We start from the raw sequence: 25,074 nt of genomic DNA on the forward strand, positions 1-25,074 counted from the left end.
GACTAACATCCTTGCCGGTAGGTTAGTAAGTTCTGCTCCGGGGGTTTTAAACTAGTTTGCAGGGGCAGGGGAAGCAGAGTGTTAGAGCAGATAGTGAGGTGGAGGAGGATAAGGGTCATGCGAGGACTGCTTGTATAGACAGCTATCAATGGTTTGTACGTGATAGAAATGTTCTCAGGTACATCTATTTTGATGCAAGGAGTATTGTAGGTAAGGCAGATGAGTTTAGTGCGTGGATTGGCACGATAATGATATCAACATTATTGCTATTAGTAAGACTTAGTTTGCAAGAGGGGCAGGACTGGCAGCTTCATGTTCTGGGTTTCCGTTGTTTCAGAGGTGATGGGGCGGAGGGATGAAAGGGGGAGAAGTGGCATTACCAGTCAGGGAGAATATCACAGATGTGCGTAGACGGGACTGCCCAGAGGGCTCGTCTATAGAGGCCATATGGGTGGAGCTGAGGAACGGGAAAGGTGTGACCACACGAATACGGTTGTATTATAGTCCGCCCAATAGGCAGCGAGAATTGGAGGAGCAAATCTGTAGAGAGATAGCAGACCAATATAAGAAACAGAAAGTTGTAATCGTAGGGGATTTTAACTTTCCACATATTGACGGGGATGCCCACTCTGAGAAAGGGTTAGATGGCGTGGAGTTTGTCAAATGTGTTCAGGAAAGTTTTCTAAATCAATATATTGAGGTACCAATGAGAGAGAGTGTGCAGTACCTGATCCCCTATTAGGGAATCAGACAGGTCAGGTGACAGAAGTATGTGTAAGCGAACATTTTGGGTCCAGTGACCATAATGTCATTAATTTCAAGATAATTATGGATAAGGATAGGACTCATCCACCAGTTAATGTTCTGAATTGGAGAAGGACCAATTTTGTGGAAAAGAGAGAGGATATGGGAAGAGTGGATTGGGTTAAGTTGTTTTCTGGCAAGGATGTGTTTAGTAAGTGGAATGCCTTCAAGGGTGAAATTTTGAGAGTGCAGAGTTTGCATGTTCCTGCCAGCATTAAAGGCAAAGTTAACAGGCATAGGGATATTGGTGATCTGGTTAAGTAGGTGTTTAGCAGGTATAGGCAACAAGGGACAAATGAGGTACTTGAAGAGTATAGAAAATGTAAGGGAATACTAAGGAAGGAAATCAGGAAGGCAAAAAGAAGACATGAGGTTGCTTTGGCAGATAATGTGAAGGTAAACCCAAAGGGTTTCTACAAGTATATTGAGAGTAAAAGGATAGTAAAGGACAAAATTGGTCCCCTAGAAGATCAGAGTGGTCGTCTATGTGTGGAGCCTCACGAGATGGGGGAGATCTTAAACAGTTTTTTGCGTCAGTGTTTACTCAGGAAACTGGCATAGCGGATATGGAATTAAGGCAAACAAACAGTAGTGTCATGGAACATATAGAGATTAAAGAGGAGGAGCTCCTTGCTGCCTTATAAAGGTAGATAAATCTCCGGGCCTGACATGATATTTTCTCTGACCTCGAGAGAGACTTGTGTAGAAATTGCAGGGGCCCTGGCAGAAATATTTAAAATGTCCTCAGCCACGGGTACAGTGCCGGAGGATTGGAGGGTAGCTCATGTTGTTCCGTTGTTTGAAAAAGGCTCCAAAAGTACACCAGGTAATTACAGGCCAGTGAGCCTGACATCAGTAGTAGGTAAATTATTGGAAGGTGTTCTGAGAGACCGGATATACAAGGATTTGGACAGCCAAGGGCTGATTAAAGATAGTCAACATGGCTTTGTGTGTGGTAGATCATGTTTAATGAATCTTGTAGTGTTTTTTGAGGAGGTTACCAAGAATGCATATGAAGGAAAGGCTGTGGATGTTGTCTACATTGACTTTTGTAAGGCCTTTGACAAGGTCCCACATAAGAGGTTAGTTCTAAAGGTCTAGACACTAGGTATCCATGGAGATGTTGTAAACTGGATTTGAATTGGCTGGGTGGGAGAAGACAGAGAGTGGTAGTGGATGATTGCTTCTCAGACTGGAGGCCTGTGACTAGTGGTGTGTCTCAGGGATCTGTGCTGGGACCATTGTTGTTTGTTGTCTATTTCAATGATCTAGATGATAATGTGATAAATTGGATCAGCAGGTTTGTGGATGACACTAAGATAGAGGCGTTGTGGACAGCAAGGAAGGCTTTCAAAGCTTGCAGAGGGATTTGGACCAACTGGAAGAATGGGCCAGAAAATGGCAGATGGAATTTAATGCAGACAAGTGTGAGGTGTTCCATTTTGGAAGGACAAATCAAGGTACGACAAACACGATAAACGGTAAGGCACTGAAGAGTGCGGAGGAACAGATGGATCTGGGTTTTAGATACGTAAGTCCCTGAAAGTGGCGTCACAGGTAGACAGTGTTGTAAAGAAGGCTTTTGGCATCCTGGCATTCATAAATCAAAGTACTGAGTATAGGAGTTGGGATGTTATGGTGAGGTTGTATAAGACATTGGTGAGGCCAAATTTGGAGTATTGTGTGCAGTTCTGATCACCTAACTATAGGAAGGATATCAGTAAGTTTGAAAAAGTGCAGAGAAGATTTACTAGGATGTTGCTTGGTCTTCAGGAGTTGACTTACAGGGAAACATTGAACAGGTTAGGACTTTATTCCTTGGAGCGTAGAAGAATGAGGGGAGATTTGATAGAGGTTTACAAAATTATGAGGGTATAGACAGGGTAAATGCGAACAGGCATAGATTAGGAGAGATAAAAATGAGAAGACATGTCTTCAGTGTGAAAGGGGAAAGGTTTAGGGGGAGCATTAGGAGGAACTTCTTCACTCAGAGGGTGGTGAGAGTGTGGAACGAGCTGCCATCTGATATGGAAAATGTGGACTCACTCTTAAGCTTTAAGAATAAATTGGATAGATACATGGATGGGAGAGGACTGGAGGGTTCTGGACTGGGTGCAGGTCAATGGGACTAGCAGAATAAGGTTTTGGTACAGACTAGAAGGACCGAATGGCTTGTTTTCTGTGCTGTAGTGTTATATGATTTTATGATTCAATGGGGAAGAGAGATCCCACAGGCGAAGGTGGGATGGGGATGGGGAAGAGAGATCCCAAAGGAGGAAGGGGATGGGGAAGCGAGATCCCACAGGAGGAAGGGGGATGGGGAAGAGAGTTCCCACAGGAGGAAGGGGAATGGGGAAGAGAGATCCCACAGGAGGAAGGGGGATGGGGAAGAGAAATTCCACAGGAGGAAGGGGGATGGGGAAGAGAGATCCCACAAGAGGAGGGGGAAATAGAGAGAGATCAAAAAGGATGAAGGGGGATGGGGTTGAGAGATCGGCCAGGAGGAGGAGGGATGTGAAAGAGAGTTCCCACAGGAGGATGTGGGATTGGGAAGAGAAATCTCACAGGAGGAAGGGGGATGGGGAAGAGAAATTCCACAGGACAATGGGGCATGCCAAAGAGAGATCCGACAGGAAGAAGTCCATGGGGGAGAGAGATCCCACAGGAGGAATGGGGATGGTGGAGAGAGAGCCCACAGGAGGAAGTGGGATGGGGGACAGGGATCCCACAGGAGGAAGGGGGATGGGGGACAGTGATCCCACAGGAGGAAGGGGGATGGGGAGGAGAGATCCCACAGGAGGAAGGGGGATGGGGAGGAGAGATCCCACAGGAGGAAGGGGGATGGGGGAGAGAGATCCCACAGGAGGAAGAGCGATGGGAAGGAGAGATCCCACAAGAGGAAGGGGGATGGGGAAGAGAGTTCCCACAAGAGGAAAGGGGATGGGGAAGAGAGATCCCACAGTAGGATGTGGGATTGGGAAGAGAAATCTCACAGGAGGAAGGGGGATGGGGAAGAGAAATTCCACAGGACAATGGGGCATGCCAAAGAGAGATCCAACAGGAAGAAGTCCATGGGGGAGAGAGATCCCACAGGAGGAAGGGGGATAGTGGAGAGAGAGCCCACAGGAGGAAGTGGGATGGGGGACAGGGATCCCACAGGAGGAAGGGGGATGGGGGACAGTGATCCCACAGGAGGAAGGGGGATGGGGAGGAGAGATCCCACAGGAGGAAGGGGGATGGGGGAGAGAGATCCCACAGGAGGAAGAGGGATGGGGAGGAGAGATCCCACAATAGGAAGGGAGATGGGGAAGAGAGATATCCCAGAAAGGGGGGGGGTTGAAAAGACATCCCACAGGAGGATGAGGAAAGAGTAATAGAGATCCCACAGGAGGAAGGGGGATGGGGAAGTGAGATCCCACATGAGGAAAGGGGACGGGGAAGAGAGATCCCACAGGAGGAAGGGGGATGGGGAGGAGAGATCCCACAGGAGGAAGGGGGATGGGGAAGAGAGATCTCACAGGAGGAAGGGGGATGGGGAAGAGAGATCCCACAGGAGGAAGAGGGATGGGGAAGAGAGATCTCACAGGAGGAAGAGGGATGGGGAGGAGAGATCTCACAGGAAGGGGGCGGGGTTGTATGGAAAAGACATCCCACAGGAGGATGAGGAAAGAGTAATAGAGAGCCCACAGGAGGAATGGGGATGGGGGCAATAATCCAAAGAATGGAAGGGGGATTGGGATGAGAGGTCCCACAGGAGGATTCCAAGGGTAAACGATAATCCTACAAGATGAGAGGATGCAGAAATTTTTTGTACGTGTGTGTTGGGTCTGAACAGAGGCCCAGAGGAGATGTGCACTCTCTTTCTGCATATCTGGAAGTGAGCAAAGTTACACACGGGGAATGGCAGTGGGAGGACAATCTCACAATGATATTTCTTTCCTTCTCACTGGGACAGTCTGCTGACGGTTTCTTGTCCCTCACCGGGAAGGGGGTGTGAATCTCTGACCCACCTGCTGCAGTCAGTGTCGGACTGGGTGTCAGTAACAGTGAGAAGGAAAATTGTCAATGGACGGGTCACAGGCAGCGAGAAACACGGCCATTCCTGTGATTTACTACCATTGGACCAATGGCCGTTGTTCACTGATCTGATGAAGTCTCCAACATCCCTTCACAAGGAACCACAGAACCCTCCGTCCTTGGGGAATTACTGACCGATCCCCTGGGGATTTGTCACAATTCTTCACAATCTGATTTACTACAAATTTACCGAAATTCCTTTACATTGAAACAACACGATGAGAAAGTTTCACAGTTCAGAGTGAGAGATAAATCAAGTTACCTCAGCTCCCGGCACTTGTACAGCCCGGGTCCCAGCCGCTGGATTCCTTCACACTGAATGTGGCAGCCCTGCAGGTCGAGGTATTTTATTGTATCACAGAGTCCGATGACATGAGACAGTACCGCACAGTCAATCGGGGTCAGTGTCATTCCACTGAATGAAAGTGTTTCCACAGATTCCAGTGCGGCCTGAGCCAGTCCACGATTCTGAGATTCAAACAGATAGTGCAATGTGTTCAGGAGGCTCCTTTTACCAGCTTCTCTCCATGTGTTTCTACTCTGGCGTTTAACCTCCTCCTTCACCCAGTCAATCACCCGGCAGGTTGTTTCATGAGGAAATGGACCCAGAAACTCCTCCAGGCCCCAAGCTGTCATTGGGTTGGAGAGACCAGCAACGAAACGGAGAAATACCTCAAATCGCCCATCTGTCATGCTGTGGACTTCAGTGAGAAATTTCAGGATATCCCCGGGATGTGGATTCAGGAATTGTGCGACGGCAGCTACAAACTCTTGGATGGTGAGGTGTGGGAATGTGTACACCACACACCGGGCTGAATCCTCTCTCTCCAAAAGTTCCATCAGGAACCCGGACAGGAACTGGGAAGGCTGCAGATTGTAGTTGATCAAATCTCCATCTGTAAACACAATCTTCCTCTCGAACACTCCTCTGAAGGCCATCTGACCAACCCTGAGTAACACATCACGGGGGTTCTCAATCTCACGGCCGTGGTTTTTCAGGATGTTGTAAATATGGTAGGAGAACAGTTGGGTGATGGTCTTGGGAACTCGCTGCGGATCCCTGACTCTTTGTGTGAAGAAGGGGCCCAGTGTCAGAGCGAGGATCCAGCAGTAGGAGGGGTTGTAGCTCATGATGTACAGGATCTCGTTCTCCTTCACGTGTTTGAAAACAGCTTCTGCCACCGTCTGATCTTCAAAATGTCTGATGAAATATTTCTTGCGCTCCTCAGCAACAAATCCCAGGATTTCAGCCCAGACACTGATGTCTGCCTTTTCCAAGAAATGTAACGCAGTGGGACGGGTGGTCACCAGCACTGAACACCCTGGGAGCAGCTTGCCCTGGATTAAACTGTACACAATGTCAGACACCTTGCACTTGAATTCAGGATCTGTGCATGTGTACTGTGATTCTGTGTCTCTATGACCATCAACAAAGTTGATTTTCTCCTTGAATTCATCCAATCCGTCGAATATGAACAGCAGTCCCTCTGTGTGTTTCCAGATCTCTCCCAGGATATTCCCAAAGTAGGGGTAATGATGCAGAATCAGTTCTTTCAGGTTTATTCTGCAGTTAATGGTGTTTAAATCCCGGAATTTGAAACTGAAGACAAACTGGAATTGTTGGTATATCTTCCCCGTGGCCCAGTCGTAAACAATCTTTTGTACCATTGTTGTTTTCCCGATCCCTGGGACTCCGGCCACTGCTGCGGACATCCCGGATTTGTTTCCGAAGAAATATCTTCCCAATTTTTGAACAAAGCTCTTCTTGAATAACTGATCAGTCCGGATTTTTTCCAGCTTACCACGGAGATGTTCCTCTCTCCACTCCTCGTGGACTCTGCCTCTTGCCAGCAGCTCATGTTCCACCAGTGTCCGATCTCGAACAGTAGAAATGACCGTGAGCTCAGCGTATCGATCAACCAGCTGGAAAACCTTCACCTTCTCCCTCATCAGGATCGTGTTCACTCTCAGTGTTTCAGTCTGTACCCGCAGAGTCTCCATGTGTTTCCTTCGAACATCTTATGACGGACAGAAATAGGTTGTCAATGCCTGATCTGATGAACATGGAGCTCACGACATATTTTCTTTAATAAAAAAAATACTCGTTAAAGACACCGTTTGGGTGAAATCGGGAGATCAGAGATTAGAGTGTCTGAAAATGAACGACAGCCCAGAAACATTTCTGATCTAATTCAGATTCGCTGTTAAAGGCTCCACCTTCCCCTCTGTTGGTAGTTTGCAGATTTCCCGGTGTTCCAGCGAGCACCAAGTGCACACGTGATTCTGGAGAGGAGAGTGTTGTGTGGAGCGGGTGGTTTCACTGCTTTCACTGCTCAGCTTCTGCTGAAATGTGCAACCCTGCAGAGGGTAACAGTGGAGGGGGGGGGGGGCAGTTACTTGCTCTACTGACTTTTACTTCTCTCACAATGGACCCCATGTTCTTGACACTCCTTTAGGATTAAACTGTCAGTACTGAGTCACAGAAAAGGAACATAATTTCAGTTTCCTTTTCCAGTCTGAGCCAGTCACGATGTAACACACCCCGCACTGGTCTACAGTCTCTTATTCTCCGAGGAGCTGGTACATGAACTCAGGCAATTCCCCGATGATGTGCAGAAGAGCAGGAAGCTGAAGAGGATGGCAGCGGTAATAGGGAACTCTAAAGTCAGGAGGGCAGGTAGGCGATTCTGTGCACACCGATGGTACTTTGCCTCTCAGGTGCCATTGTCCGAAATGTTTCTGGACGCGTTCACAATATCCTGAGAAGGGAGGTTGAGCAGCCAGAAGTCGTGACAAACATTGGTAACAACGACATAGGAAAAGCAAAGGGAGGAGGTCTGGAAAACCGAACACAGGGGGTTAGGAAAAAAGCTGAGGAACAGGACCTCAAAAGTAGTGATCTCAGGATTGCTGCCTGTGCCACCCGACAGTGGCAATAGGAATAGAATGAGGTGGCAGAGAAATGTGTGGCGGAGCATTTGGAGCAGGGGGCAAGAATTCAGATTTCTGGATAATTGGGACCACTTCCGGGGTAGGTAGGACCTGTACAAAAGGCACGGGTTGCACGTGAATCCGATGAGGACCAATAGTCTTACGGGCAGATTTACTGGAGCTGTTGGGAGTGTTTTAACCTAAAATGGCAGGGGGACTGGAACTAGGACGATAGAGCTGTGGATGAACCAGCAGTCTTACAAGTAGATGATAGGTTTAACATGAATGTAAGGAAGAACAAGCCAATGACTGGGTTCAAGTACAGACAGAGCAAACTGTTAAGTTGTACCGCATAGACAACATTCAAAAGGGCGCAGATGCAGGACAAAACGCATTGCACTTAAATGCACGCAACATTCAGAATAAGGTGGACGAACTTTTGGCGCAATTAGAGATTGGTCGGTATGATGTTGTGGGCATCACCATGTCGTGGTTGAAAGAAGACCATAGCTGGGAGCTTAACATTAAAAGATTTACGTCTTATCGAAAGGACAGGCAGGAAGGCATAGGCGGTGGTGGTGTGGCCGTGTTGGTTCAAGATGGAATCACATCTTGTTAAAGAGGTTACATAGGGTTAGAGAATGTTGAATCCTTGTGGGTGGAGATAAGAAACTACAGGGGTTAAAAAAAGCTTTATGGGAATCTTATATTGGCCTGCAAATAGCAGCGAAGGTGTGGGGTTGAGATTGCAAAGGGAGCTGGGAAAGGCGTGTCATCAAGGTGATGACATAATTCAATATGCACGGGGAATTCGAAAATCAAACAAACTAGTTTTTTTGAAACTACTCAGGAAAATTCTGTCTTTGATTGGGTGTTATGTAATAGCTCGGATCTTATAAGGGAGCTTAATGCAAAAGAACCCTCAACTGGTAGTGATCATAATATGAGTGAATTCATACTGCAGTTTGAGAGGGAGAAGCATAACTTATGGTATCAGTATCACTATGGAATAAAGTGAATTACAGAGGCACGAGAGGGAAGTTTTCCCAGGTAGATTGGAGAAGCATAACTTATGGTATCAGTATCACTATGGAATAAAGTGAATTACAGAGGCACGAGAGGGAAGCTTTCCCAGGTAGATTGGAGAAGCATAACTTATGGTATCAGTATCACTATGGAATAAAGCGAATTACAGAGGCACGAGAGGGAAGCTTTCCCAGGTAGATTGGAGAAGCATAACTTATGGTATCAGTATCGCTTTGGAATAAAGTGAATTACAGAGGCACGAGAGGGAAGCTTTCCCAGGTAGATTGGAGAAGCATAACTTATGGTATCAGTATCGCTTTGGAATAAAGCGAATTACAGAGGCACGAGAGGGAAGCTTTCCCAGGTAGATTGGAGAAGGATACTAGCGGAGATGATCGCAATGGAATAAAGTGAATTACAGAGACACGAGAGAGAAGCTTTCCCAGGTAGATTGGAGAAGGATACTAGCGGAGATGGTCGCAATGGAATAAAGTGAATTACAGAGGCACGAGAGGGAAGCTTTCCCAGGTAGATTGGAGAAGGATACCAGTGGAGATGACGGCAGAGCAGAGATGGTTGAAGCTTCTGGGAATAGGTCTCAAGTTGCAGGATAGGTATGGCCCACGGAGGAAGAAGTTCTCAAGTGTCACGTGTCGGCAAACATGGTTGACAAAGGAAGTTAAGGATTGCATAAAAGCCGAGGAAAGGCCATGCAAGATAACAAAAGTGAGGGGAAGTTGGATGAATAGAAAACTTTTAAAATCCAACAAAAGGCAACTAAAAAAGCGATAAGAAGGGAAAAGATGAAATGTGAGGGCAGAAAAGCCAATAATATAAAACAGGATAATAAACACTTTTTTCAGTTATATGAAGAGTAAAAGGGAGGTGAGAGTTGATACTGGAACACTGGAAAATGATGTTGGTGTGATAGTAATAGTGGACAAACAAATGTCAGAATAACTTAATGTGTGCTTTGCATATATCTTCACTATGGAAGACGCTAGCAGCATGCAGTGGTCTGCGAGTGACAGGCAGTAGGAGTGAGTGCCATTGCTATTTCAAAAGAGAAAAGTTCTCGGCATACTGAAAGCCCTTAAGGTGCAAAGTCACCTGGGCCAGATGGGCTACATCCCAGAGATCCGAGAGAGGTTGCTGAAGGGATGACGGATGGATTGGTCATGATCTTTGAAGAATCACTTGATTCGGGCATGGTCCCGGAGGACTGGAACATTGCTATTGTCACTCTAGTCTTTAAAAGGGGGAAAGGCAAAAGAAGGAAAATTATAGGCCAGATAGCTAAAACTCGGCGATTGGAAAGAGTTGAAGTCTTTAATTAAGGTTGAGGTTTCGAGGTACTTTGAGACTAATGACAAAATAAGTTAGCAATGGTTCTGTTAGATTTCACGGTGGAAGTAAGAAGCAGGCTGGACAAAGGAGAGTCATTGGATGCCATTTACTTGGATTTTCAGAAAGCATTTGATAAGGTGCCGCACACGAACCTGCTTAAGCAGATAAAAATCTATGGTGTCACTGGAAAGATACTGGCACGTGGAGCGGAATTGCTGACAGGCAGCAGACAGCGAGTGGGAATAAAAGGGGCCTTTTTCTGATTGGCTGCCAGTGATTGGTGGTGTTTCTCAGGGATCAGTATTGGGACCGCTGCTTTTCAGATTGTTTGTCAATTATTTAGATGATGGAATAAATGTATTTGTGGCAAAGTTTGTGGATGATACAAAGATAGGTGGAGAGGTAGGTACAGCGATTGCAACAGGACAGAGGCCGACGGGAATGTCTGTTTATCAAACTCACAGAGGCCTCCGGGTACAGATCCCGAGATCGGGAAGGTGCCAGGTGTTGTGGCAAATGCAAATTGCTTCCTGTTCTCCAGCCACAGCAACAAAAACCTGTCTCCCAGACTCTGACAGTCTCTAAACAGGCCTCTAAAGAGACGTATTCAGACTCTCAGAGTGAAATAACAGCAAAAACCTGTCTCCCAGACTCTGACAGTCTCAAAACAGGCCTCTAAAGAGACGTATTCAGACTCACAGTGTGAAATAACAACAAAAACTTGTCTCCCAGACTCTGACCATCTCTAAACAGGCCTCTAAAGACACGTATTCAGACTCTCAGAGTGAAATAACAACAAAAACCTGTCTCCCAGACTCTGACAGTCTCTAAACAGGCCTCTAAAGAGACGTATTCAGACTCTCAGTGTGAAATAACAACAAAAACCTGTCTCCCAGACTCTGACCGTCTCTAAACAGGCCTCTAAAGAGACGTATTCAGACTCTCAGTGTAAAATAACAACAAAAACCTGTCTCCCAGACTCTGACCGTCTCTAAACAGGCCTCTAAAGAGACGTATTCAGACTCTCAGTGTCAAATAACAACAAAAACCTGTCTCCCAGACTCTGACCGTCTCTAAACAGGCCTCTAAAGAGACGTATTCAGACTCTCAGTGTAAAATAACAACAAAAACCTGTCTCCCAGACTCTGACAGTCTCGAAACAGGCCTCTAAAGAGACGTATTCAGACTCTCAGAGTCAAATAAAGACTTTAAGGTTTCCGTTCCATCGCTTACCTTCCAGATGCGGGGGCACTTCAGATATACCCCGCTCGGTGTCCATGTAGGCGAATTGGCCGTCACCTGTTGAAACAGATTAACCTGCATGAAGTCTGTTCTGTGTAATACTGTAAATTCATCAGCATTTACATCTGTAACACAGTGTATTGTTCACCGTACCTCGTTCCCGTATTTCATTCAATATTCTGCTCAGCTTCGGTAAATGGTGATGTAGTTTCACAAAGGATTCCCACATCACCCTCCGGGCCCCGGAGCCCTTCTCCATCACCAGATCCAGGAGGAGTTTGGAAGCGCCCGCTCGGTTTCCCTTCTCCGCGAGTTCAGTCACGCTCTGTAATGAACAATGGGGAATATATTGAGGAGCGGAGGGATGGGTAGAAATCTACCCTGGACATGGACTGACCCAGCACATTCTGCTCGCCACAGATCACTAACAGCCATTGAAGTGTTTGTTGCAGGAGAGAGATTTTAAAAGAAGTTAGCATGGCCTGTGATGACTTTCTGAACGCCACAGATTGCGGGGTACTTATCCACTTGGCAAGGTTTAAAAGGAGCAGACATAGTGTGAGTGAGCCAGAGATAGAGTAGGTTATTGAGGCTTTGTGTCAGAGAGGGTTCAGTGAGGAGAGGCGGAGGATTTAGGTAGATCTTGGGTAATATTTCCCTTCTCTGTTTCACTGTTAGAACAGTGGGAATGCCAGGCAGCACAGTGGGATGCTTTTCCTACAGGGTGCGGCAAGTCAGGGAGACCTCCAGTGTCCCCGATAACTGCACCTTCGGGAATTTCATCCAGCTGCAGCTTCTTACAGACCGTGCTGAAGAATTGGAGCTGGAGCTGGATAAACCCGGGATCACTCGGGAGACTGAGAGGTTGACTGACAGACTTTACAGGGAGGGAGCTATACCCAAGGCACAGAACACAGGAAACTGGGTGACTGTCAAGAGGGGGAAGGGAACAGGCAGCCACTACAGGAAACTCCTTGTAACTGGTATACGGATTTCTGTTTCGGGGTATGGTCTCACAGAGGAAAGCCACGGTGATTATGCCTCTGGCTTTGAGTTTGTCTTTGTGACTCAGAAGGGATGAGAATTGCTGATCTGCACTGACAGGGGGAGTTCAATGGTCAGGAGAACAGACTGGAGATTCTATTTACGAGAACAGGATTTTTGGATGGTGTCTTGCCAAGGTCAGTAATATCTCGTATCGACTCTGAAAGTTTCTTAAGGGCAGGATGAGCAGGTCTTGGTCCACGTTGGTACCAATGACAAGAGTAGGAAGTGTGATGAGATCCTGCAAAGTGATACAGATCCAAAATTTCTTGAAAGTGTTGTCGAAGGTAGATGACGTTGTAAAGCTTTTTGGACATGGGGCTTCATAAATCAAAATATTGAATACAGAAGTTGGGATATTATGTCGAAGTTGATGTTGCAGAGGCTAATTTGAAGCAATGTGTACATCTACCTCCCGGAATGATATCAATAAGATTGAACGAATGCAGAATAAAATACAGATTGTTACCAGGAGTTGAGGATCTGAGATATAGAGAAAGTGTGAATAGGTTAGGACATTACTCCATAGAGTGTAGGAGGACCATGAGAAATGTGACAGAGGTATACACGTTTATAAAAGGTATACAGAGAGTTAGTGCGAAAATGTGTTTATTACTGAGGTTGGGTGGGACTGGAATTAGAGATCATAGGGTAATGATGACAGGTGAAAGGCAATATGAGAGGGAACTTGTTCACTCAGAGGTTGCTGAAGAGCGCGGAACGTGCTGCCATCTTAGTTAGTCGATGTACATTCGAGTTGATTATTTAAGATCAGTTTGGATAAGTTTATTCAATGGGGGAGTTATGGATGTCTCCAGTCCGGGTTCAGATCAATTGGACTAAGCAGATAATAGGTCGGTGTGGACTAGATGGGCAGAAGGGCCTGTTGCTGTACTGTTGGGTTTGATGACTATGACTAGGTGAAACTATGGCCGGGTCACTGTTGATTTTCGCCAGGGTAATCCCTGGTGAACCGCAGCAGCTTCACCCTTCACTGCCAGGCTCCATGAGGGGTCCAGTGCCAGCCAACAGCTGGAAACTGGCAGTGAGGAGCAGCCAGCAAACTCAGGACTATTGTGCATGTGTGACAGACCAAAGCCGACAGCTGGGAACTGGCAGTGAGGAGCAGCCAGCAAACTCAGGCCTATTGTGCGTGTGTGACAGACCAAAGCCGACTGGTGGTAATGTTGAGTAAGAAGTTTGGACTGAAATTGTCAGCTGCCTCACGTGGAATATAGTGTTTGGTATGGTGTCTGGCTCTTCACTAATACTCATTCTGGGTGGTAATAGGTGAACGCACTCCAGTAGCACGAGGACCATTGGAAAGCTGTTTCTTTGTAATTCTATGTTAGCTGTAGATGTTTGGAATATTTTCAGTGGCACTAACGTTGCACTTCCCATGTTAACAGTATATGCTGTGGTAATTACAAACTCAAATTGGAAGTCACAAGGAACAGAAGGTAACAGAAACATGAGGCATGTTGGGATATTGATCAAAATAAGAGTCCGCAGTTCAAATGAGAGACGAGTCAGTGTTGCCTGAGTTGAAAATAGGGTTGAAGGTAGACTGAGAATGAGCTGAGAAATAAGTCACTATATATTTGATTTGTGGGAAACCTGTGGGTCATGAGAAGAACACAGATTGGTGAATGACCACTAAGGTCGAACACAGGGAACATGATGTGATGTCAGACTGAGTGGTGTAGAGCGGTTCTCTGTCCACTTGCAATGTCCGTCAAGTGTCACATCACTAAATTCACCTCTCAATCATTGCCTGTATCCTAATCTGTCTATAAATGAATGTGATCAGAAAACTGGAGAGAGGCTTGTATTGGTTAATAAAAGTTCCAGGTTTTCGCAGATGAAAACACTTTTCTTGATGTTGACCACAAGCATTACAGGATTTTCACTGCCCAGAGGTGTCGTTACACCGGTTCTGTTGGTCTGTGATTCATTCGGTAGAATCTACACTCAGTGTATGTCCATTCCACTTACGTGATACTCTGGCCCAGTGAAGTGATCCTCGCCCATTAACATGAAACCGACTCCCTCCACACCCTCCTCAATCGCCTGCTCCAGACGCTCCATGTAGAATCTCGTCAACTGGAACAGTTGGTGATCCTCACAATTTGACAGGAAGGCGGAGATGGCGGAGTTCAGATCTGTAGTCGGTCAGAGAACATAAAATAATAGATGTACCATGCGTTTGCAGACACAATGCCAATTTAAACCAATCCCATCTTCAGGAACATGATCAATATCCCTCCGTTCCCGGCCTGCTCATGAGTTCAAACGCCTCTCAGATGATGCTGAGTATCTGTTTCCAGTCCCTCCCTCGGCAGCTCATTCCAGACACCGATCACTCTCTGTGAAAAACATGCATCCTAAATCCCCTTTAAAGTTTACCATCTAAACAAACCTGTTACCTCAGGTTTTTGTGGTGAAACTCGTCTGCACCCTCTATAGACCCTCCACATCATTCTCGATTTGTGCACAATACTGAAATTGTCTCTTAACCAACGTGTATCCAGTTACAGTCTAACTTTAACAAATACCTCAACTCATTGTTAGCACACTACCATTTGTGTTGCCAGCTTCAGGGAGCTGTGCATACCCATCACAAGACCCCACAGTACATCAATCTTATTATCAGTCCCAACATTCACTGTGCACATTGCTCACGAATTTGACCTCTCAAAATGCAACTTCTCACATTTGCCTGAATTATCTGTACTTGGTGACTCTCTGTTCCTATTTCTAACTGGATGCTGAACGCTTTGACAACAGTCCCAAATTTATTCAACTCCTCCAACTCTGTAAATCAACGAATAAGTCCACCCAGTATATCATATGATTAACCTATTTGATTCACACACACGACGCATGGCGAAACAGTGATCCTTGCTAACACGACTGGTCACCGACCTTCAGCCTGAACAACGCTCCTCTAGTGCTGACTCCATTTTATGTACCCAGGACGACTTTGAAATCAATTTACAGATTCTCAGTCCGAAACGTTGAAGGTTATTTTTTCTCTGTAGGTGCTTCCTGACCTGCTGAGTTCCTCCAGCATTTTGTACGGTGCCCTCTCCACTTATCATTTTGTTTTACTTTAATCCCATTCGCCAAGGAAATTTCATTGCTTCAGTAGCCCCCCCCCCCCCCCCCCACACCCACCAGATTCCCTCAGTACAATTTCTCTTGTTCACTGTCTCCTGCACCCAGCCCGTCCTCCCTCAATATAACGTTCTTTAACTCGGCCACAGAAAACAGACACCGGAAACTCCCCTTACCTCCATTGTGCAAGAACCTGTTAATCTGGGGAGAATTCACCATTGCCCTTCCAAACAGAAAACAACTTCTGTTTCTCTCAACGGCTGTCGGAGGCATTTCCCACATCAGGTCGTACCAAATGCTGATGGAAATTCTGTCTGTTCCCTCGACTGTTACATTGCCCGCTGTTGTATTCCTGTCTGAGTGTTACCCACTCCTACCTTATTCAGGGGCTCCTTCTCCTTTCACTCAGGTGAAGATTTGTGTGGTGAGGGGAGTGATTCGACCATTCCCCTTGTTAGGTCCCTGCGCTGGAGCTGGTGAATTGTTCCAGTGCTCATGGATGCTTTACCAGTTGGAACAATGACCCCGTTTGATGGTACTTTCTCTCTGCCCCTTTATCGCCCAAGTTTATCCCTCTGAATTATTGATGATTTGACTTCACGTGTACCATGATGACAGAGTTTTAATGAGAAAGAGGCCAGTGAGCATACCTGTGTCCATTCTGACTCTGTCGTTGGTTGATTACCGTCTGCTTGTCTGACGTCCGGGTGGAAGAATGCCCCACCTGCTGGCAATGACCTGAATTACACAAATAAAAAAGTATGATTCAGTTACTCTGTCCTTCAAATTTAAAACACTTTTGTAAGGTCACTGCTCACTCTCCGACATTCCAGGGAGTAAATGGAGATTGGTACAAAGACCTCCAACTGAACACAAATTTCAAGAAGATAGCAAGGAAATATAAGGAAACTTAATTAAAGGAGCGATGCAGTGAAGCTGAAGAAGCCAACAGAATTGGAAAAAAAGAAGAGATCTGTTGCAGAAGATTAGAGAAATTAAAGGAACATTTCATGTAAAATGAGCATAGGAAAAGACAAAGAAGGGAAGGACCTTACAGAAGCAAAGGACATCAAAGGGAAATGGCAGGAACACACAGAAGAATTGCAGAAAGATCCAACAGCGAAGACACCTGCAATGACTCCCTCATCGATCTAGAACCAGACATTCAGGAAAGTGAAGTCGAATGGGCGATAGAAAACATTGTCAATAATAAGGCTGCAGGATGTGACAGGATTTCAGTAAAATTGTTGAAAATTCTAAAAGGTGATGCTGTAAAAGTGTTGCATGCAATTTTCCAGCAGATCTGGGAAAATATAAACAACAATGACTTTCAGGCTGGATTAAGATCCGTTTTTGTCCCAATACCCAAGAACGGAAATGTAAAGTATTGTTCAAATTACCGAAAGTTTTCACGTGCTAAAAAGGTAATGCTAAAGATCATGCAAGCAAGACCCGAGCAATATATGGAACACGAACTGCCAGATGGAAGCTGCTTTTAAAAGAGGCAGAAGCACCAGAGACCAAATTGCTAAACTACGCTGGATAATGGAGAAATCGCAAGTATTTCAGAAAAGTATTTATCTATGTTTTATTGACTACTCTAAAGCCTTCAGCAGTGTGGTCCATAATAAACTATGGCAAATCCTTAAAGAAATGGGAATACCTGGACATCTGTTCTGCCTTATGAGAAACTTGTACAAAGATCAAGAAGCAACAGTTAGAACGTCACAGAACAACAAACTGGTTCAAGATTTGGAAAGGAGTATGACCAGGCTGCATACTGTCACCCTGTTTGTTTATTTTTTTCAATTTATTTATTTATTAAATTTTTAGAAAATTACAAACAATAAATGTGATGATAAAATAGTAAGAAAAAGAAAAATAATATTAATCCTCCCCCTCCCCTTAACCCTTATCTAAAGAAAGAAAAAAAAGAAAGAAGAGAAAGATTGCCTGGATATCGGAGGATCCCCACATGCTCCATGGAGTTCAAAATAATTTTAATATTTATTTTTACTTTCCCCAATTACTTTATGATTTTATCTTCAAAGGACCTATGTATTTAATCCTATCTTTCGTAGGTATGGGAGCCAAATTTTCAAAAATATATCATATTCATTTCTTAGATTATATGTAATTTTTTTCAAGTGGAATACAACTATATATTTCATTATGCAAACGATCCATAGTTAAATATAAATCAGATTTCCAAGTAACTGCGATAACTTTTTTGGCTACTGCCAATGCAATTTTTATAATTTTTTTCTGATACTTATTCAATTTAAGTTTCAGTATTGTCCCTTCATTATCTCCTAATAAAAATAATATTGGACTATGTGGGAGTTGTACTCCAGTAACTTGTTCCAATAAAAGTCTCAGATTTATCCAAAATGGTTGAATTTTAAAACAAGACCAAGTAAAATGTAAAAAAAGTACCAATTTCCTGATTACATCGAAAACATTGGTCAGACATATTTGAATTTAATCTATTTATTTTCTGTGGTGTTATATATAATTGATGTAAAAAATTATATTGTATTAATCTAAGTCGAACATTTATTGTATTTATCATACTATCAGAACATAATCTTGACCAACGTTTTCCATCAATTTTAACATTCAAATCAGATTCCCATTTTTGTCTTGATTTATGAATTCCTGATTTAGTTGTCTGTTTTTGAATCAAATTGTACATACAAGATGTAAATTTTTTAATTTTTCCTTTTTGAATTAATATTACTATTTCACTAGGTATTGGCATCAACATTGTTTGACCCAGCTTTTCTCGTAAATAAGCCTTTAATTGAAAATAACAGAAAAGAGTGTTGTTTTCTCATAAATAAGCCTTTAATTGAAAATAACAGAAAAGAGTGTTGTTTGATATTTTATATTTATTTTTTAATTGATCAGACAACATCAATATACCTCCTTCAAAATAATCACCTATATATTTCATCCCCTTTTGGAACCAATTATATAAATGTTTATTATCCATTGTAAAAGGAATAAGCCTATTTTGAATTAAAGTTCTTTTTGCTTTATAAAGATAAAGATTTCTTTATCTCATCGTCCATATTTACCTTATTCCATAAATCAATCAAGTGTCTTAATATAGGAGATTCTTTTTTTTCCTGTATCCATTTGGATTCCCATTTATATATAAAATCTTTTGGTATGTTTTCTCCTATCTTATCTAATTCTATTCTAATCCATGCCGGGTTTTTTTTTCATCAAAAAAGATGCAATAAATTAAGTTGGTTTGCTTTATAATAATTCTTAAAATTTGGAAGTTGTAACCCTCCTAAATCAAATTTACATGTCAATTTTTCCAATGATATTCTTGACATCTTTCCTTTCCAAAGAAATTTCCTTACATATTTATTCAGTTCTTGAAAAAACTTCTGAGGTAATTGTATTGGTAAAGTTTGGAATAAATATTGCAATCTAGGAAATATATTCATTTTTATAGCATTAACTCATCCTATTAATGTTATTGGTAACATCGCCCATTTATCAAGATCCTCTTTTATTTTATTTAATAATGGCAAATAATTTTGTTTATATATATTTTTTTTACATCATTATCAACTCTAATACCTAAATATTTTATCCCATTTATTGACCATTGAAATTGAGTTACTAATCGACATTGATTATAATTTCCTTTGGTAAGGGGTAAAATTTCACTTTTATCCCAATTTACTTTATACCCTGATACCTTTCCATATTCTTCCAATCTGAAATATAATCTTTGCAAAGATTGCAATGGATTTGTTAAATAAATCAAAACATCATCAGCAAATAAATTAATCTTATATTCTTCTTGATTAACTCTAAAGCCCCCAATGTCTGAATCTGTTCTGATTAATTCAGCTAATGGTTCTGTTGCCAATACAAATAAAGCAGGTGATAATGGACAGCCTTGTCTAGCTGACATCGTTAAGCAAAATAGTGTTGAAATCTGACCATTTGTAACTACTTTAGCTTGAGGATTAGTATTTAAGGTTTTAATCCATTGTATAAAGGGTTTTCCTAACTCATATTTTTCCAATACCTGAAATAAAAAATCCCATTCCAATCTATCAGGTGCTTTTTCTGCATCCAAAGCAACTGCCACACTCATTTCCTCTCTTTTTTGTGCCAAATGAATTATACGAAGTAACCGGGTTATATTATCCATTGATTGTCTGTTTTTAATAAAACCTGTTTGATCCATATGTATTAATTTTGGTAAATATTTAGATATTCTATAGATAAAATGTTTGCTATTATTTTATAATCTGTATTCAACAAAGAAATAGGCCTATATGATGTTGGTTTTAAAGGATCTCTCTTTTTTTGGCAATACACTTATGATCACTATTAAAAAAGATTGTGGGAGTTTATGCATTCTTTCCACTTGATATATTAATTCCATAAAAGGAGGAATTAATAAATCTTTAATTTTTTAAAAAATTCAGGAGGAAAACTATCTTCTCCTGGGGATTTATTACTCTGAAGTGATCCTAAAGCTTCTTCAACCTCTTTTAATGTAAAGGGCATATCTAATCCTTTCTGTTCTTCCAAATTTAATTTTGGAAGGGTTATTTGTGATAACAATTTATCTATCTCAGCAATCTTATTTTGTGATTCGATTGATGTAGTTCAGTATAAAAATTTTTTAAAGTTTCATTAATTTCTAAAGGTTTATAAGTAACCTTATTTACACTTGTTCTAATTGGATTTATTGTTTTAGAAACCTGTTCTGTTTTCAACTGCCAAGCAAGAATCTTATGTGATCTTTCACCTAATTCGTAATATTTCTGTTTAGTTCTCATAATTACTTTTTCTGTACGATATGTCTGGAGTGTATTATATTGTAGTTTTTTATTAACAAGTTGTCTTCATTTTTCTTCTGTCATATATCTTTCTTGAGATTCTTTTTCTAACTTTATGATATCTTTTTCCAATTGATCTATTTCTGCCATGTATTCCTTCTTAATTTTAGATGTATAACTTATAATCTGACCCCTTAAATATGCTTTCATCGCTTCCCATAATAATTTTATCCTCAATTGAATGTAAATCTGTATCAAAAAAAATTGAATTTGTTTTTTCATAAAATCACAAAAATCTTTACGTTTTAATAAAATGGAATTAAATCTCCATCTATAGATCGATTCCTCCTTGTCCGTCATTATCATTGTCATTATCAAGGGGGAATGATCTGACAGTATTCCTGCTTTATATTCCACACTTTTCACTCTATCCTGAATATTTTTTGATAATAAAAAAAATCAATCCTTGAGTAAGTTTTATGTCTATTTGAATAAAATGAATAATCTCTTTCTCTTGGATTAATTTTTCTCCATATATCAATCAGGATTAAATCTTTCATTAATGATAAAGTTAGTTTTATTACTTTTGATTTTGTAGCAACTTTAGTTGACCTATCCAAAACTGGATCTAAACAAAAATTAAAGTCTCCACCTATTAATATTTTATCATGTGCATCAGCCAAGTTCAAAAAACCTTCTTGTATGAATTTTGCATCATTTTCATTTGGTGCATAAATGTTCATAAAAGTCCATAATTCTGAAAAAATTTGACAATGTATAATCACATATCTCCCCACAGAATCAATTACTACATTTTGTATTTTAATTGGTAAAGTTTTATTAACCAAAATTGCAATTCCTCTCGATTTTGAATTAAATGAAGCTGCAATGACATTTCCAACCCAATCTCTCTTTAATTTCTTATGTTCTGTTTCTGTTAAATGTGTTTCTTGTAAAAAAGCTGTATCTCCTTTCATTTTCTTAATATATGTTAAAACTCTTTTTCTTTTCACAGGTCCGTTAAGTCCATTAGCATTAAAACTTAAAAAAATAAGTAAATTAATCATTCATAATACCTTGGGAACTCTTTGAAATTCTCCATGTTTCTATGAGTCTCTCCCCAACCATCCAGGCAAAAAAGAAAAATAGAAAAAAGGTAACTAATATATAAGGGAAAAAAAAACCCATTAATGTTGCGAATAAAAAATAACACAACATTACCCCCCCCCATTTAACGGGTCATGGCAATTGCCATGATTGTACACGTGAAACTCGCAGCCATCGATCAGGAGCTCCTCCAGCTTCCCCGCAAAAAAAAAGAAAATATATTAGTGAAGAAAAAAAAAGAAAATAATTAATGTCTCTACTCCCAATTAATACTCCTCAACTATTTTTGTTTTCCTTATAAATGTCCGTCAAGTCCAACCTTATTTCAGTCTTCATCATTAGTCCACTTCATTTCTATAATTCTTTAGTCCTCTTCGTGGATATCAGGTAATTCTTGTACAAATTTCTCCTTTTTCCGGTAGTCAACGAAAAATCTTCTTTCTTCGTTATCCAGGAAAATGATCAATTTTGCTGGGTAGCTCAATAAAAATTTATAGCCCTTTTCCCATAAAGATTTTTTCACTTGATTAGATTCCTTCCGCCTCTTCAGAAGATCGTAACTTATGTCTGGATTAAAAAAAAACTCTTTTCCCTTCTATTATCAATGGCCCATTTCTCTTTTTCGCACCTTGAGTAGCTGCCTTCAAGATCATTTCTTTATCTTGGTACCTTAAACATTTTATCAAAATTGATCTTGGATTTTGATCTTGTTGAGGTCTTGGTCTTAAAGCTCTGTGTGCTCTTTCAATTTCAATTACTTGGCTTCCTTCTTTCATTTCCAAAATTTTCGGAATCCATTCTTGAAAGAATTTTATTGGATTTTCTCCCTCTGTTCCTTCCATAAGACCAACAATTTTAATATTATTTCGTCTACTAGAGTTTTCAAGCGCATCTATTTTTTCCAACATCCGTTTTCTTTCTATTGTCCAGGCAAGATTATTGTCTTCTATCTTATCTATTCTTTCAGTGTTTTCTTCCATTTTTACTTCCATCTCTTTAACTTTATTATCCATCTTCTCTTGTTTTTCCACCACATTATCAAGTGTATTCTGCATCCTTCTTATATCTGTTCTTATAGCTTTTAATTCATTCATCATATATATCAGGATATATCTTATGTCCCCTTTAATCTCCTCCTTCTTTTCCTCTTCTTCATCCTCTGTATTTCCCAAAGAGTCTGATTCCACTTCCGATTCACTTCCAATTTTTCACTTCCAGCCGTAGTCGGGATTTGTAGTTTTGAGAATATCTGTTCATGCATGCTTGTCTCTTCGCGCATGCGTTGTTCTTGCCGTTTCTTCTCAGAGACCGCCGGCATTGCTGCAACTTCCTGTCCCGCATCATCAGAAGCGCCATGCACTTCGCCGGGAGGAGATCCAACTTGAGTCCGAGGCTTCGCCGAGACGGTTAAGCCTTTTTCCCCGCCGATTTGCGCAGTCTTCGAAGTAGTAACTTTCTTCTGTTTCGGTTTAGAAGCAATATCCAAAAATAATCCTGAGTTGCTTATAAACAGTTTCTAGTAGGTATTTATTAACTTTTCTTCATTTAAACCCTATTTCATTACTTTTTACGAGGGAGCTGGATTCCCAACGTTTCGACCCTACGTCATGACGTGACGCCGCCTCACCCTGCTTATTTAATCTATATGCTGAACATATGAGGAATGCTGGTCGAGAGGACTCAAAATGTTGCAGTGAAAATTACCAGACAGAATATTAATAAATTCAGATATGCATGTGATACTATTCTAATGGCTGAAAGTGAGGAGGATCTGAAGAAGCTTCTAATGAAAGTGAAAGAAGAAAGTGGAAAGCTGGCTTCTTGCTCAATATTAAGAAAATATTAAGAAAAACAGCCAGTCCTATTAACTGTGGTAATAAATGGAAAGGAAATTGAAGCAGAGACGGATTTTTTCTTCCCTGGTTCAAAGCTTTTTATAGATGGTAAATGTGATAGCCTTTTCAAATTTATTGGGTAGGAGAGCTATTTTGTTGCATTGGAAGGATCCTAATCCACCTACTGCTTTTTTCAGGCTCTCCTCCATTATGTTTTGTTTAAACTTGGAGAAAATTAGAAGTCGGACGTTCGATACATCTTTCAAATTTGACCAAACCTGGCCACCTTTTATTCAATATTTTCATACAATCTAATTTATTTTCTTTTCTTGCTCCCTCCGTGAAGTTTCAGATTTGACCAGAAGGACGTTTTCTTCTTTTTTTGTAATCTTGTCCTCAAATGGACTGCCCAGTCCTTTTTTTTTGTTTTAGGTTAGTTTAGTGTTTTTTTTTCTCTTCTATAAATAGAACATTTCCAGTCTTTTTTTGTATGAATTGTCAAGAGGAGTTATGGTTCTCTGTTTTTATATTCTTGCTTCCTGCTATAATTCTCAACCTACTTAGCAATCCAGAACATGAATATACCCAACGATAGCCTCCACCACTGTTTGTGGGACAAATTCCACAGATCAAACAACCTTTGGCTGAAGTAATGTCTCTCATCTGTTTTAAAGTGATGCTTCTTTATTCTGAGGCAGCACTCTTAGATCCCAGACTCTCCGTCTAATCCAGACACCTTCCCCACTCCCACTGCATCCAGACTTGTTGTTACTCAGTTGGTAAATAATCACCCCCACCCTAACTTCAACCCCCCCCCACCAACCCTAGATTTTGTGGCAGGGGGTTGATTTACTTTTCTGCTAGTTTGGCACACCATTGTGGCCGAAGGGCCTGTTCCTGTGATGTACTGTTCCATGTTCTGTTCTATCTTCAACATCTTGAGTTTCTGTTTGAGTATCTGCCCGCTGGGAGATAGACAGGTGACAGTGAGGGGGAATTTCCAAATGTGAATTGAATTCTGAAACCCCGGTCTATGTCTACTGGTGCAAACACAAAACAGCGTATTTAATCACAGCCTCTCCCTGTGAGGGATGGAATAGGAACTCATTCTCTGCTTTGCTTCCAAAGAGACTTCAGAACCAAACATCTGAGCACAGAACAGAAATACTCGCTCAACAGCTCATAAACCCGGACAACTTGATTCCCTGATTCATTTTATCTGGGTCAAGACATGTGTGGTATCCCAGGATGCAACCTCAGAGGGTCACAGCCCTCACCGAGAGCCTCGTACATCTTTTCCACATCTCACACTGGTGTTCCCGCATCTCACACTGAAAGATTCATGCTACCAATATCCAGCCCCCGGAGACGTCTGCTTCATTGCGGAACATCCAGCTGCATCTGTAAAAGCACCAACGTAGAACGAAGCCCAAACACTGACAGTTCCATATTCCTAGAGCCCCCATCCCAAGATTGTATCTCAAGCACCAGCTCTCCCAGGGCTCTTTGCTGCCGGTAATATGCGGCAGTGTCTCAGCTAATCCCAGTTCAAAAACTTACACTCCCACACCAACCCATGACAGAACTGGAGCCCGATGATCCTCTTTCTAGACAGGGATTAGCTGTAAAACATGGGCCTTGGATCACAAAGAGGGTGCTGATACATTTTAGCTTGTTCCCACAGTTAGATTGAACACAGTTGTTCATTATTTTATTGTTGAGTGCGG

At 41.9% G+C, this 25,074-nt stretch overlaps 1 protein-coding gene across 2 annotated transcripts in view; it reads right to left on the bottom strand.

The window, feature by feature from the left end:
* Positions 1-25,074, bottom strand: part of LOC140723293 (NACHT, LRR and PYD domains-containing protein 3-like) — a 43,314-nt gene that overhangs the window by 10,064 nt on the left and 8,176 nt on the right. Inside the window, exons 1-6 of one of the 2 annotated variants that reach the window (XM_073037891.1) lie at positions 21,832-21,878; positions 16,239-16,326; positions 14,467-14,633; positions 11,581-11,752; positions 11,419-11,484; positions 5,144-6,899 (exon numbers count right to left, since the gene is read on the bottom strand). In XM_073037891.1, the coding sequence (XP_072893992.1) occupies positions 5,144-6,899; positions 11,419-11,484; positions 11,581-11,752; positions 14,467-14,633; positions 16,239-16,248 (2,171 nt within the window). In that variant the 5' untranslated portion in view covers positions 16,249-16,326; positions 21,832-21,878. Of the gene's footprint in view, positions 1-5,143; positions 6,900-11,418; positions 11,485-11,580; positions 11,753-14,466; positions 14,634-16,238; positions 16,327-21,831; positions 21,879-25,074 lie in introns of those variants that run through there. The other variant, XM_073037890.1, reaches the window with a different exon arrangement.

This window comes from Hemitrygon akajei, unplaced genomic scaffold (assembly GCF_048418815.1).
Source record: "Hemitrygon akajei unplaced genomic scaffold, sHemAka1.3 Scf000108, whole genome shotgun sequence".
NCBI lineage: Eukaryota > Metazoa > Chordata > Chondrichthyes > Myliobatiformes > Dasyatidae > Hemitrygon > Hemitrygon akajei.